Here is a 14,291-nt window from a genome sequence, read left to right as displayed (position 1 = left end):
TTTGCGAGGGGCAGTCTCATCCCGCAGAGACACATGCGTCCACAAGGGCTAACTTATCCTCTTGGTTTCAGCTGGGATGGGGGTTTGCCCTGAGTTTCCAAGGGGCTGTTACGATGATCGGAGACGCCCCCCCTGCAGTTCCAGTCATTGTCTTCGGAGCACGTGTAACTCAAATGCTAGTCTGGTCGCTTTCAAGCTGTGCGTCCCGGCGGGGGCTTCCAACGGCGCCTGTAGCTGGAGTTCCATATAAAGGTGTCCGGATGCGTGTGTGTGATACAGGCGGTCAGTGGAGTGTAGGCTTCTGGCACGTACAATTATGAAACATTGGCCAGAAGTTTGCAGGACCAATAACACCGTAGTGCGCTGCAAGTGACTTCCGGAGGCCCCAGCTCTGAACAGTGCAAAGGGGCCAGGAGCTCAGCTCCCATCGGCTGCTTTGAAACTCCCAGCCCCAGCAGCTTGAGCCGTTTGGTCTGCGCTTACTTAGCACTGCCAAGGGGATTTGTCCAGGGCTCCAGCCTGTCGCATGAAGTCACTGGTATCAGTTACCTGCATCTCTGTGGGTCACTGGCAGGTCACTCAGGACCTGCATAGAGCTGCAGGGTGCTCTGAGCCAGGTGCAAGCAGCTTCCTCTTCGACCAGGTGCGTGGATTTGCCTGATCATGTTCAGTGAAGTGCCTCGGAGACATCGTCCCAGTTCTGGGATCTCCTTCCTGCCTCTGGGCCCTGTGCCATGTGTCCTGAAGCGTGTCGTATGGCGCACTCTGATCTCCCTTTGCCAGGCCCTTGCCCCCTCCCTCACAGCTGTGTTACCTGCCGGGAGTGAGCCAATAGAGACACACCGAACTGAACCATAACAGGCACTTGCTTAATCTGAATAGCCGCAGGATCTTCATACAGCCTGTAACAGGGCTGGGGCAGGCGTGGGGCCAGCCAACCTCAGTTCCTAAGGAGGCCCACCTGCGTTTGGACTGCCCGATTCCCCTAGAAAGGGCAGCAGGAAGCGGCGGGGGTTGGTGGGGGATGGACAGCTCTCGGGGAGGAGGGGGGAAGTGTGTAGCCGGGCTGGAAGACGTTTGTATTAATTTGTGAACTTCACGTGAATAAAATCAGACCTGCAGGAGGGCTGTAGTCACTGGACTCATGAAAGCCGGTGTGGAGTTTATGTAAAAAGACCCTTGAAGGGGGGAACTGAGGCAAGGGTCCACTTGCAGGCCTACCTGAGGCCACAAGGGGCGTGGGCTTTTTGCAGAGGTTTTTTTCTCTTCCCTGTTGTGTGAAGTGCCAGCTGGGCACAGGAAAATGAAACGGGACTAAAACAATGAAGACAGGTGGTGGACACGGCACTGCAGGGCCAGTTGTGCGTAACTGTCCTGCATGTAGTGAGCCGCCCGGCATCTGCAGATGAATGCCAGGGAAACTGGCAGGGTTTTACAGCCTCCTAGATCGTCTAGATCCCAAAGCCAATAATACAAGCCGGTCTTATTTTGAAGCAGTTACCCTGCAGTCAAACTGCAGCTTGTCCTTAGGGTCTGTCCACACTGCCATAAAACACCCGGAGCAGCTGGCTTGGGCTGCAGGACTATCCAGTTGCAGTGTAGACATTCCTGCTCGATCTGGAGCCTGGGCTCTGGGACTCGCGAGGGGGAGGGTCCCAGAGCCCAGGCTCCAGCCCCAGCCCAAATGGCTACAGTGCAGTTTTCTAGCCCCACAGCCCGAGCCCCGTGAGCCTGAGACGGCTGGTGCAGGCCAGCTGAGGGTGTTTGAGTGCGGTGTACCCTTGGAGTCAGCCAGGGGGATCCCTCCCAGCTCAGTCTGTGCTGTCTGCACTTGAGGAGAATTCATACGGTGCGTTACTGAAATATCTGAAATCCAGCTAGCTGCTCTGAGTGGATTTCTCGAGTGAACGGGCCTAGGCCGGTCTCCTGTCTGGTGCTTTTATCTGTTCAGTCAGATCAGGACTGACAGTACATCACACACCCGCACAGCTGAAAACTCCCTGCTTACGCCGTGTGGTGAGCTCAGATGCAGTGCTAAGCAAGGCTGAAATAACGTGACGCCTCCTTTCACGGCCCTGGGAGCCATCTGGGAGCTGACGATGACAAGGTGAAACGCCTTGCGTGTCTCCGTAGACTTGCTCAGCCATTCAAAAAAACCCACCACTTTTACAAACACAGGAAGCACACAGTGCGTCTGCTTAGCTGGTGCAGAATATCCCTAGTGTGGCTCTGTCGTGTGTCCTTCTGGAGAGAAGGAACGGTGTGTGTCTGCCAGAAAGCTTGTCCCATCCGCACCCCGGTCACTAGCTTGTAGAATGGTGGCGTTGTGTAATTTTCCAGCAGTCTGATCAGCCTACTGAGTAAGTTTTTGTTTGACATCAGCCATCTATCCTGATTCCCCCATCTCCAGAGGCTCAAACAGGTAAATTGCCAGTGAAATCAGTGTCCAGGTGCATTGTTCTCTGAGGAGTCGCTGTGGATTAATTTGCCCCTTTGCCAGGGGTCAGCGTGAGGGCTGTGAACCATTTCATGGGGTGCCCTCCATCACTTGGGATGCTGCAGGAACCGGCAGATTCTCCTTAGCTCTCTCTGGGGGCTTTGTTTGGTGTGTAACATCCCCTTCCAGCAAAACCGGACACGCACGTATTACGTGGAATCGGCCTGGAGAAGTTAGGGCAGTGCACCAGCTGCTGCAATACAAGTCACTAGTTGCCTTGGTAAAGTGAGTCACTAAAGCTGGGGAGAAGGCCACTTCATTCCAATTGAATTAATAACCCAATCTGGCCTTACTGGGGGTCCACGTATTTAGAGTCTCTCCTACCTGTAAACTATAGGAACCAACTTAGCTCAGAGAACTGTGATTTGTATTTAGAAAACTGCCCAATTTGCTGTATTACCGTGGAAATCCTTCAGTTTCCGTGTGCCTCTTGCTCATATTGTAACACACCTGTAAACGCCGAGGACTTAACGAATTGTCCGTGAGAGCTGGCCACATGGGTAACTGGAGAGCTGGAAGCAACCCCCCCGTTGAACATACAGAAACGCTCTGCCTGCTTGCAGGGAACCCAGCCTGCTGCTAGCAATGTAGCACTGAACGGGCTTGTGTATCGTCCAGTGGGTTGGCTGCACTTTTCATCTGTTGACCCTGTCACGGTGCCTGAAGTAACTGCACTGTTGACCACTTTGTGACCTCCTAGGGGCACCCCACTCTAGCCGCCACCTTTCTCAGGGTGGGCACCTGATCCATCCTGGCAGACCAGGGATTTAAGCTTCAATTTCCTCCTGCCACTCCCTGATCACCTTAGCAAGCCTGAGCTTAGTTCAGCACCTGGCTCTGTGCTCTTTCCGGGGCGATGCCAGGGTGCGCCGGTGACCCGCCAGCCTTCGGAAAGCGAGGTGTTTGTTTAGAACAAAAGCCTACCTTGGAAACCATACACAGTTTGTATGAATGCCTGTCTTACCTGGGGTGATCCATCTTCCTCATGAACACATTGGCAGGTTCCAGAGTCCTTCACACCCTCTGGTCAGTGTCATGTCAGTTCCTGGATCCAGCCAGAGAGAGCTCCCGGCTGCCACTTGCTACGCTTCTCAGTTCTTTGTCTGCTCCCCACTGGACCCCTGTCAAAACCAGCCAGTGCCCCCAAGGGCTGGTACTTCTGCAGCCTTGTTACTGCCCCCTCCCCATGATTCACTTTCTAGTAGCTGGTTCATGCTTCAGTTGACTTCCCCTCATTGCTGCATTGCGAGTCTTGTTTCAAGAAAAATTAACCCCCTCAGTCTCAAGGGGTAACAATACAAGGTGAGAGGGGAAACCAAGTCACCCCTATTTTTCATAAAAATATATCAGAAATTTCCCAGTTCTCCACAGCTGTTGGCCTATAATTAAGGCTACGTTTTAGTCATGGTTTTTTTAGTAAAAGTCATGGACATGTGCTGGCCGCCACTTCCCGCCGCCCTCGTTGGCCTGGAGCGGCGAACCGCGGCCAGTGGGAGCCGCGATCGGCCGAACCTGCAGACACGGCAGGTAAACAAACCGGCCCAGCCCGCCAGGGGCTTTCCCTGAACAAGCGGCGCACCGGCTTTGAGAACCACTGGTCTCATCCATCTCCCGGCACTGAGGCAGGAAGTCTGCAGATTCTCACTTCAGCACAAGTCCCATACGTTCTCTTTAAATGGGTGTGTTTGCAGGCATAGCCACCAGATTGTCCCTGCTGCTGTGCCAGACGTGCATGTCTTTGGATCTTTCCTTTATTTAGGCGGGACAGAATGTGAGAGTCGGATTCATTTTCAGGGAAGGTTTCTGCCTGTAGGGCGAGACCACGGATGCTGCAGGAAACATCCGAAGCAACGAGTTACGGGCCAGTTAGTTTCCTGGGGAGGAAGTTTGGGGGGCTTTCGATGGGCTGGGTAACCCTCTGGCTTTGTTGCAGCTGCCGTGGAAGCCTGCGTCCTGCACAGCCTAAAGCGGAGAGCAGCCGGGTTCTTGCGCAGTAACAAGATCGCAGCCCTGTTCATGAAGGTGGGCAAGAGCTTCCCTCCGGCAGAAGATCTTTCTAGAAAGGTCCAAGATCTGGAACAGCTCATCGAGAACACGTAAGGCTTTTGCCATTGCCTCAGCGCCTTGGGTGCTGCCTGGTTGCACCTGTGCTGGGTGGAGACTTGGGCCACGATATTCAAACCTGGGGGCCCAGAGTTAGCCACCAACATCTCTGCTTTGGCATCTTCACAAGAGCCCGGTTTTCAGAGGTGCTGAGGCCAGTGGGGGTTGGAGGTGCAGGGCACCTCTGACAGTCAGGCCACTAACGGGAGGTCCCCGTGTTTGAGAATCCTGGCCCTGGTGGAGGAGCTGGGGACCAGGCTGGAGGTACAGTGCCCGGGCTGTAAAGAGGGCATCTGCTTTCTGGAGCCTCAGTGGCGACAAAAACCAGAAACATTCCCCAGAAGCTGGTCATGAAGGATTTACAAAGATTGTGTTCAAAGCACTTAGGCCCAAATCCTAGAGCCTCTCAATGAGACGTAGGCCCCAAAGTGTCGGAGTCGCCTTCAAAAATGGAGCTTGGAGACCTGTGGCGTGTGGGTGCTCGACTGGACTTGCTTACGTGCAGGCTTGGCACAGTTTGATTTGTATTTATTTTATTATTTCAGTGGATAATAGCAATGTTATTTTAAAGCATTTTTCTATTCTTATCAATTTACATTTTCCTGGTTGTGGGAAGTTGGTGGGGGGAATAGACAATAATCATTTAATGACCATATACATTAAGATTCGTAAAGTTAAAGCTTTATAACCATTGAAACACAAATGTCAACATCACATTGCAAAGTTAATAGCCACAGTCAGAAGACAGAGTACTGGGCTAGATGGACCATTGGTCTGACCTGGGATGGCCTGGTATGGCCGTACTTATGTTCTTAAATCAAACTCTAAGAAGTTCTCAAACAGCATTTTTCTTTCTTTGCCTCTCCGTAAATGTTGCTGATTACTGATGGAAATAGTTTTTCATTGGTTTGTGTGTACAGTGAAATTGATGTTTGCCGACACGGACCGATACAAATCGAAACCTTCCAAGCCTGTTCAGTGCTTTGCTGAATCGGGGTCTAAGTCAGCAGCTGTTCTTGGGGTGCCCTTGTATTGTCTCAGTTCCATTTCTTTATAACTGGTCATTTAATTTAACAAGGTCACGTCTAAAAACTCTGACCCAGGCTCCCTGGAAAGGAGAAGCGAGAAGAGCACAAGGACCAGCTGCAGGGATCTGTCACCAAGTGATGGTCCCTAGCACACGTGGACTTTCCCATGGGCTTTCCCCACCAGGCAGCCAACACCAGGCAGCCAACCTGCCAGGTGTTAGCTGCCCATGGGGGCGGGGCGGGGCAGGGCAGGTGGGCCAGCCCTGCACTAGTGGTGGAGCAGGGAGCCCATTGCCCCATGGCTCAGCACGCTGCTCTGGTTTGGAAGGGAAGTCTGCAATGCTGTATTCTGCCTTGTGTCTCTGAAGACGAAACCAGGTACAAGGCATCCAGGAGAACGTGCGCAAAGTGCAGAAGCTGCCGAACCTGTCTCCCCAGGCCATCAAGCACCTCTGGATCCGCACAGCCCTCTTCGAAAAGGTCCTGGATAAAATCGTGCATTACCTGGTAGAAAACAGCAGGTGAGTGCTGGTGTGGGCCAGCTGTTTCCTTTTAGCTGCTCCCCAGCCGTGCCCGCCGTAAAGCCAACGTCCCTGGGCTGAGCTGGGCTGGGCGGGGCTGGCAGTATTGCTGGCTTCACTTTCCTGTGCCTCGCTGATCAGAAGGCACCATAGGACCAGCACAAAGCAATATTTTTTTTCTCTCTTTCAGCTCAGCCATGGCCCAGGATCTGCAATTCAGACCCTGTTCTTAATGGGGTAGTCAAGGGTTGTGACTCAGTGACCTCCCCCACACACTTGCTGAAATAGAGGGGTTTAGTACTAGGCCAGCAGGATTCATTTAGTCTTTAAGTCCTGCTGTCAGCGAGAGAACGCCAGGGGCCAGGCTCTGCCTGGGCATTGCCCACCCTAGAGACCCTGAGCATTGGGGCTCCTAATGTTTTAGTTTGGGCCAGGCAGAGGGCGGGTACAGATTGTGTCAGATGGAGATGGAGGCTGGAGGAGGGTTGCCTAACTCTGGAGGGGGAGAACGACCTGCTGTCCTTTCTCATCAGCAATAGCGGATGCACAAAGATGCAGGCAGCACACAGAGGAGCAGAAAGAATAGGGCAATTTATGGCTAAAACAGCCCTGTCTGTCTTTAGAACATATGCCAGCAACATGGTTTTTTTTCTTTGCTTCTAGTAAATACTATGAGAAAGAAGCTCTCCTGATGGATCCCGTAGATGGACCAATTCTTGCTTCCTTATTGGGTAACTTTATCTTTTAACCTACTCTCAGAGCTGACTTTGCAGGCAGACACCCCCCTCTCCCCCTCTTGCCTACTCGCAATACCATCTTTTCATGAGAACTCGACAGACTTTTAATGGGTCTTGCCGCAGCTGGGGTGGGCAGATGGAATTACGTGAGTACATTTAAAAAGAACTCTTAGCGTACTCGAAATAATTGCCGACTGGCCACCAATGGCATATGCTGGATAGCTGCTGCCATTGGTTCTCTTAGCTATTGAGGTGTTGACCATTAATATATCTTCCATGTGCCCAAGTACCATTTTCAAATGAAGACTTGGAAGGAATGCTGTAACCTAAGCACGGCTTCCCACGCTCAGAGCTGTGGATTTATTCTTGGGGTTACACACATTATACGAGATAGTATCCTGTACAGCTGGTTAGTCACCTTATAACCCAGCCTGAGCAACGGCCAGAACACCGCTGCACGGCCCCTGGAGCAGGCCAGGAATTGAGCTGTGTCTCTTGGAGTCACATTCGGGTTCCTGGGATGCACCTTCTCTGTTCCCAAAATGTCGGAGTTGAGGCGTTCACTGTGAGGATCCAAGAGGGAGAATGTTGCCCGATGATTCTGCCCTTTGCTTGGTCTTTAAATCTCCCCCCTGTGCAGTGGGGCCTTGCGCCCTGGAGTACACCAAGATGAAGACGGCGGATCACTTCTGGACTGACCCCTCCGCCGACGAACTCGTTCAGAGGCATCGCATTCACAGCTCACACTGTCGCCAGGACTCTCCCACTAAGCGCCCTGCTCTCTGTGTGAGTGTTGGCGGACAGCTGGGGTGGATTGCGTCTCACTTGGCTCCCGTTGTGGTGGGGGGGGAGAGACAGGTATTGAAGCTTCTCTAGTTGGCTTGCAAAGTGCACTGAGCTCTGCAAATGAGAGAGGCTGGAGAAGTGTAAATTAATCATTGCAACAACAGGCTCCTTCCAGCAGGATCCAAAACGCAGCCCATGGAGGCTACTGGCTGCTTGGAGCAAGATGGAGCACTGCGTTCGGAGATCTCTCGGGGGGGCAACTCCAAATTAAAAATGAAGGCAGCTGCAGTCTGCTGCATTTCATGCAAATGAATTGCAGCCCTGGGCATACCATGGGTTCAGGGCTGACCTTGGCTAGTGTCAGACTGGTGACCTAGAGGGCGAAAAAGACAAAGAAAAGAGAGTGACCCTTCTTGCTGTGGTGGGCCTGAAACCCTTCTGCATGCTGGGCTCTCCTGGGGCAGGAGGCGGTGAAATCAGCTCACAGAGCTGTCCTGTGCCGGTCCCTTCTAGATTCAGAAAAGGCATTCGAGTGGCAGCATGGACGACCGGCCGTCACTGTCTGCCAGAGACTATGTGGAGTCTTTGCATCAGAATTCCAGAGCCACGCTACTCTACGGCAAAAACAACGTCCTGGTGCAGCCGGTAAGTAGCCTGTGTGCCAGGAAAGGTTGAAGCAGGTGAAACGTAGGACACGGCTGCTTTAACGCCAAGTTGCCCTCCTGGTTGTACTGGCTAGTGGGTGTCACCCCCGTCTTTGCTAGCTGGAACATCAGACCTGCTGAAAAGAGAGAGAGAGAGAGAGAGAGTGTGTGTGTGTGTGTTGCCACATTGAGGCAGGCATCCCAGAAGGGGCATAACCCTTGTACTGCTACAGCTAGTGGATAAAGGAATCCAAGACCTTTCTGTGACTGCAAATCTGTACTTAAAAACACTGCTCTGTTCTTTTTATCCAGCCCGGCCCCAGGCTGGGAGAAAGGGTGACAGACAAGTGCATAATTCGGGAACTGAAATAGCTGAGCTCCATTTCTCAAAGCTAAGGAGATGGGGATCCTCCTGCTAGAAGCGGGGGGACTTCTGCTTTCCTTTGACTAGGAACTGGTCCCCTTTTTCTTCGCCCAGAGGCACGCAGGCCCGACGAGCTGTCTCCATTCCTTCCCCAGCACTGTGGTCGGTGCGTGTCCTTGCACAGCAGATTGGCTACGCATGGGGGGAACACGGGGGGTGCTGCAGTGGAGCAATCCAGTGGCTGCAGCTGGAGCCCGGAGTTCACACTGCACAGCTGACAGCCTATACCGAAAGTGGGGGGTTGGGCTAGAAGAGGCATGGCAAGCCCAGGGTGAGAGGTGACTGTGGGGGACCCGCTTGGATAAGTTGGGCCCTTTCCTGGTGCAAGCCCTACAACTTTGCAGAGCTGGGTAGCGTGTCTCTGCCATCCTTCCTCACCCTGCGTTCCTGTGGGGGAGCTCCGCTTTTGCACTGGGCCCCACAGCTCGGAGCCGGATGCAGGCAGAGAGGGCTGTGTTGAGAACGGCTCCCAAGGGAAGGAGAAGATAAACCCTGAGCTGCGTGACTAGAGATCAGGCTTTTGCCAGGCTAGCTTGAGGAACGTTCACTGCTAACTTCTGAAGGCCTGTCACGGAGCATTAATGGTGAGAGCCAGGAGAGGAGAGAGGTCACGGTCTGCCCGTCCTTCTGTCCTGAGCCCAGCAAACAGAGCCAAGCGTCGGGTCCATCTGTTAATGAGACTGACGCTCCTCCAGTGGCGCCACCAGAGCATGGTAATGAAGGGAGTGCCCCTTTCTAGGGGGTACGGTGCTTGTGAGTCTGTGACCCAGCTCTGCGGGGACGGTCTCGGAGGTGGGAGCCGCAGTTCTGATTTTTTCGCCTTATGTTCTGCAGCGCTGACCCTGTGGAGTTTGGGCCCTGCCCTTCCACGCCATCCTAACCCCTTGGAGGATCAAGGCCGTGGCTTCCGGGAGCAGGGATTTTAGTGCGCATGCTTGGGTCTGGACTGCTAAGCCCTAGATCTGGGGGAGGGAACTAGGGCAGGATGTGGGGCTCACTTCTTTAGCACAAAAGTCCCCTCCAGCTCGGCAGTCTGCCTTTCTGGCCGTTTTTGGGTGTAAGGGGAGTGAGATAAAACTGCTTCACTGGAGCTGTGACAGTTTTCCCCAACTGAGGCTCTGCCCCCAGCCCTCCGACCAGCCCAGGTTTGCGGTGATGTTTCATGCGAGCAGATCAGTACTGCATGAACAGTTTTACGTCCCCCTTCCTGGTGCTTGGATCAGGAAGTGCGCACGGTCCTGGGTGCTGGGCAGAGCTGTGCCAGGGTGCGTGGTCGGTCAAGCAGTACTTCAGCAGACTGGAGCCACGCTGATCCCAAGAGCCAGCCCCTTGCAGTGTTGTCCGTGCTGTTTTTGCGGGCCAGTAATGTAATTTGTCTCTGTTCTCTTTGTAAAGAGAGACGACATGGAGGCGATCCCGGGGTACTTGTCCCTTCATCAGACTGCAGACATCATGACGTTGAAATGGACCCCCAACCAGCTAATGAACGGTTCTGTGGGAGATCTGGACTACGAGAAAAGGTGATTCGCTCTATATGCACGAGCCTGTTGGCCAGAGAACAAGAGGGAAATGAACCATTCAAGGCAAAAACGTTATGTTAGGTGCTTCTAAAAGGCCTGATGGAACAACTGTTGCGGTCAGTGGGGATCCTTCCACAGAGCTCCGTGGGCTTTGGAGCAGGTCCCAGACGTTTAGCTGACGTCTGAATTCACTCTTGCTTTCTGAGAGGTATAATGTAAACAGGGAAAAGCCCTTATCTGAACCTCCTGGGGAATCCAGTTCAGTGCTTTGGGTGAGTGCCAGTTTTTACCCAGCCTGTTCAGGAAATGCTCACCTGAGCAGAACAGAGCAATTATGCAGGAGTTGAAAACAATAACAGAGAGAGCAATTGGCCTTCGGGGGCAGAGAGCAGGAAGGGGCTGTGGGAACAGAGAGGAGACGTTGCTAAGGAATCCGTCTCCTGAGGGCCGCGTTCAGCCGGTCGAATCGGAGAGGCTGTTTATGCTGAAGGGTGTGGAACAATTTGCTTTCTTGCCCTCTGAGTGATTTCCCAGGGAGAGACGTGGTGTGCTCTTCACAGTATCTTTTGGGGGGCTGTTAATGCTGCTGATGGATCTAGGGAGTCACAGAGCAGATAAACAGGGAAGTCCATGTGCAAGGAGAAAAGATGCAAGCAGCTTCCAGAATAACAACGCTGGGCAATGGGTCGTGTACACAGGAGTGGCTGAGGTGTGTTGAGGCCAAGGGGATGACATGGCTCTGAGACTGGTAGCTCTTCCTTCTCTCTCTTAGACCTTATCCTGCTGCCCACCCCGTTGTATCTGAGCACCACCATAGAAAACCAATAGCAAAGTCCCTAGTGGACTCCAGGAAGTCTCTGGCACGTCTCCGTTCATGGGCTCCGAGCTCCCCTCAGGGTAGCATTCCCCGATGAAGTGGATATTGGAATCTGCCATGTGCGTTGGGGACGTTTTTCTTGACTGCAACACTCCCTTTTACAAACTAACGTTAACAAACTGGGCCAGGCCTTTGCAGGCCTCGAGCCGCTCAGAAAAGTTCCTTCCAGCAGCTCGCTATTGACATAAGCATAACAGCTTGGATTGAACAATAACCATTAACAGAATTCCCAAGTGCCTTCCAGCAGTAGATCAGTTCTCCTGAAACATAACAGAGAATCATCTAAATAAATAGTATAGGAAACCCAGGGGCAGAAATAACTGAGCATTGTCCCCTGGGCTGAGATAAACATCATTGTTCATGTAACTCATTTTCATTTTTGTCTGTTTTCTATACTTGTCTCTCTTTTTTGCTGGCTTTGTTTCTGGCATCTCCACTCGCTCCCCCGTGTACTCTTGGGGGGGGTCTCTCTATGCTGCTGGCGGGGATGACTGGCACCCTGCTGTAATCCTCTTCTCATCTCTGTATTGCTTTGCTGAGTTCTTGACTTGGTCCTCAGGCTAATTTCTAAAATTTCCCAGTGTCCAGGCAAGACAGAGAGAGAGAGAGGTCAAACCACAAAGTAAGTATGCCTCCTTCTGGGGTGGTTTTGCAGTTGCACACATACACCCACACCCCTTGTCTTTCTCTGGGCCTTTCACAGGGTGGCTGTAATGCCTACACTTTTTTAAGCACAGCTTTTCTAAATGACAGCTATTGCTGCTGAAAACCTGGACCTTAACTTAAAGAACTGGATAGAGATTTCATCCTGTACCAGGTCCTCCCTGGAAATGAAACTGCCTTCTCTGAGGCATTGTCTTTGAGAGAAGAAAATGAAACGTTTCTTTGATGGATCCATTACAGGGATTTTTTTTTTTTATTCCATGTCCATTTCCTCTTGTGATCTCTGTGCCAGGCCCTGCCCTGTCAATCAGCTGTTCCCCGACCCTGCTCCCCTCGGATCAGGCTGAGGGCTGTGGCCTGCAGGACTCGACTTGACATTCGTTCTGTTTTTTCCTTAAAAGCAACAGTGAAGGAAATTTAAAATGAAAAATTGTTCAGCCACTTTCCAGAAGTGTCATTACGGAAGTAAAAGGAGAACCCAGCAGCACAGGAAGCACCGAGGCCCCTGGGGTGAGCCCAGGAGCTCAGCAGCCCAGTGAAAGTTTCCCTCCACAGACGGCCAGCAGGGGCCCGGACACTTCTCAGATCCTATTAGGCTTAATTGGGATGTAAGCGCACTGGCTTCGTTCTTCTCCTCCCCCCGCACCCTGGTGTGGAGGCGAAGCTTCCCCAGCAGAGGGGACAGGAGGTTTCAGGGGTCAGAGGAGGAACGTTCTGCTCCGGCTTGGGCGGGAGTTGGATTTTGGCTTCCTCTGCTTAAGAGCCAAATTCAAACCGGCCAGCTGGCAGAAAGCAGCGTTCAGGCTTTGTCAAGCTGTGTCCTCCATGACGTGTCTGGTGTGACTGGGGGGTTCTGCCGCTAAGAACAACGAGAGTGTAAATCTGAGAAACCATTTTCCTTCCTCCCCGTTCTCAGCTCCTTTGGCCTGTTGATGAAAAGGGGCAGCCGACGGTTTGATGACCTCGCGGTTCGCTCTTGAAAATATTCAAGAGGCCAAATACCCAAGCTCAGCCACATGTATTGTCTGAAGACAAAGGAGCACAGTACAGGAAAGAGTTAATACAGCACCATTCCTTCCCAGGAGGCAAATTCACCCGGGGTGTTCCGTCTGCCTTACGCAGAAGGGGTGCTGCCGTCTGGGGTAGCGTGGCTGTCTACACTGGTCACAGCACTTGAGGTTGAACTGGCCAGCTTGTGCCAGCTTTATCCTGGATGCCTCTGTGTACTTTCCCATCTGATATTCAATTCCAAACGTCAGGGGGCCTGGAGCCACACCCGAACGCAAAGGATTCATGCAGCTTCCATGATACCACGTTGGACCTTTGTTTCATAGCGCGTGTCCATCTAGCTCGGGACAGTTTTTCTATTTGCCTAGGCCAAGGGCTGAGCTCTGTGCCCCAATGCATCATGGGATATATGCCTTAGCATAAGGGAGCAAGAAGACGCTGAGTACAATTTAGCATGATTACTCCCCCCCCATTCGGCCCCCCCACTAATTCCATGCCCATAATACCTATCAATATGGGGGGCGTAACCTACATGCACTGGCTAGCACACTGCTACTCGTTTCGCAGTATGGGGTGGCTCGCTTCAGAGAGAGGGTCTGTGCAGGGCTCCCGACAGTGCAGTGCGCGTTCCCCGCACACATGGTTGATGCGTGCGACCATGTACAGGGAAGGATGCTGAGGCAGCAGTAAGTTTAGCAGACCCGGGTTTAACACAGCTCAGTCTTGTTGAACTACTTAGGAAGCCCAGAGAGAAGTGGCCCAAGGCATTTCTGCAGGGACGTTCCCACTGCCCCCAGCTGTTCCCACGGCAGGCGCCTTGCTGTTGCTCACATCCCCCATGTCCCTCCATAGCTCCCGGCTGGGTCAGGGGGGTTCTGGTGATCCGCAGGGCAAGATCCTCAGTCAGCTTCCCCTGGGTCTGTGCCCTTTACCCCCACGGAAGACTGGGCCCGGACTCTTGCCATCGGATGGCTTTGAAGGTGCTGTCGAGTTGCATGGCTGGAGGGGCTTCTCTGGCGGTTGAAAGCCTGTGGGGCGTAGGACTCTGCTGAGTGACCGGGGCCTCTCTCCTCTTTCCTTCCAGTGTGTACTGGGACTATGCCATGACCATTCGCCTCGAGGAGATCGTCTACCTGCACTGTCACCAGCAGGGTAAGGGAGGCGGGCATTGCTTTCTCTCCAGGGCAGCTTGTGCCATCTGCTCGCAGAGGGCTGCAGCAGGTACCTGGAGAATGTGATGATGGCAGAGAGCGCCCGGGACGAGTCTTGAAATACCTAGTTTCTGTGGAATCACTGGTTCAAATCCCAGCTTGCTTGAGTCGCTCCTTCACGCTCCCAAGGTAGATGAACTGAGCTCTGTGCAATTGCTCTTACTGGGCTCCTCCAGGGGGGACCTTAAAAGCAGGGCCTGCCGGCTGGGCTGGGCAGCAACGACTCTCTGGCACTTTGTGAAGGGGGTTCCGGGATTGGACCCCTGGGCCTA

At 53.0% G+C, this 14,291-nt stretch overlaps 1 protein-coding gene across 4 annotated transcripts in view; it reads left to right on the top strand.

Annotated features, from left to right (window-relative positions):
* SGSM1 (small G protein signaling modulator 1) overlaps positions 1-14,291 on the top strand; it is a 76,521-nt gene that overhangs the window by 39,710 nt on the left and 22,520 nt on the right. For 2 of the 4 annotated variants that reach the window (XM_034791390.1, XM_034791389.1), the window contains exons 4-11: positions 4,431-4,593; positions 5,997-6,149; positions 6,813-6,880; positions 7,527-7,672; positions 8,186-8,317; positions 10,136-10,260; positions 11,697-11,759; positions 13,893-13,960. In XM_034791390.1, coding sequence (XP_034647281.1) covers positions 4,431-4,593; positions 5,997-6,149; positions 6,813-6,880; positions 7,527-7,672; positions 8,186-8,317; positions 10,136-10,260; positions 11,697-11,759; positions 13,893-13,960 — 918 coding nt within the window. The remainder of the gene's footprint in view (positions 1-4,430; positions 4,594-5,996; positions 6,150-6,812; positions 6,881-7,526; positions 7,673-8,185; positions 8,318-10,135; positions 10,261-11,696; positions 11,760-13,892; positions 13,961-14,291) is intronic. The other 2 variants (XM_034791392.1, XM_034791391.1) reach the window with 1 other exon arrangement.

This window comes from Trachemys scripta, chromosome 15, assembly GCF_013100865.1.
Source record: "Trachemys scripta elegans isolate TJP31775 chromosome 15, CAS_Tse_1.0, whole genome shotgun sequence".
Taxonomy (NCBI): Eukaryota; Metazoa; Chordata; order Testudines; family Emydidae; genus Trachemys; species Trachemys scripta.
Note: the sequence above shows the minus strand (reverse complement) of the source record. Positions and strands in the feature narration are given on the sequence as shown.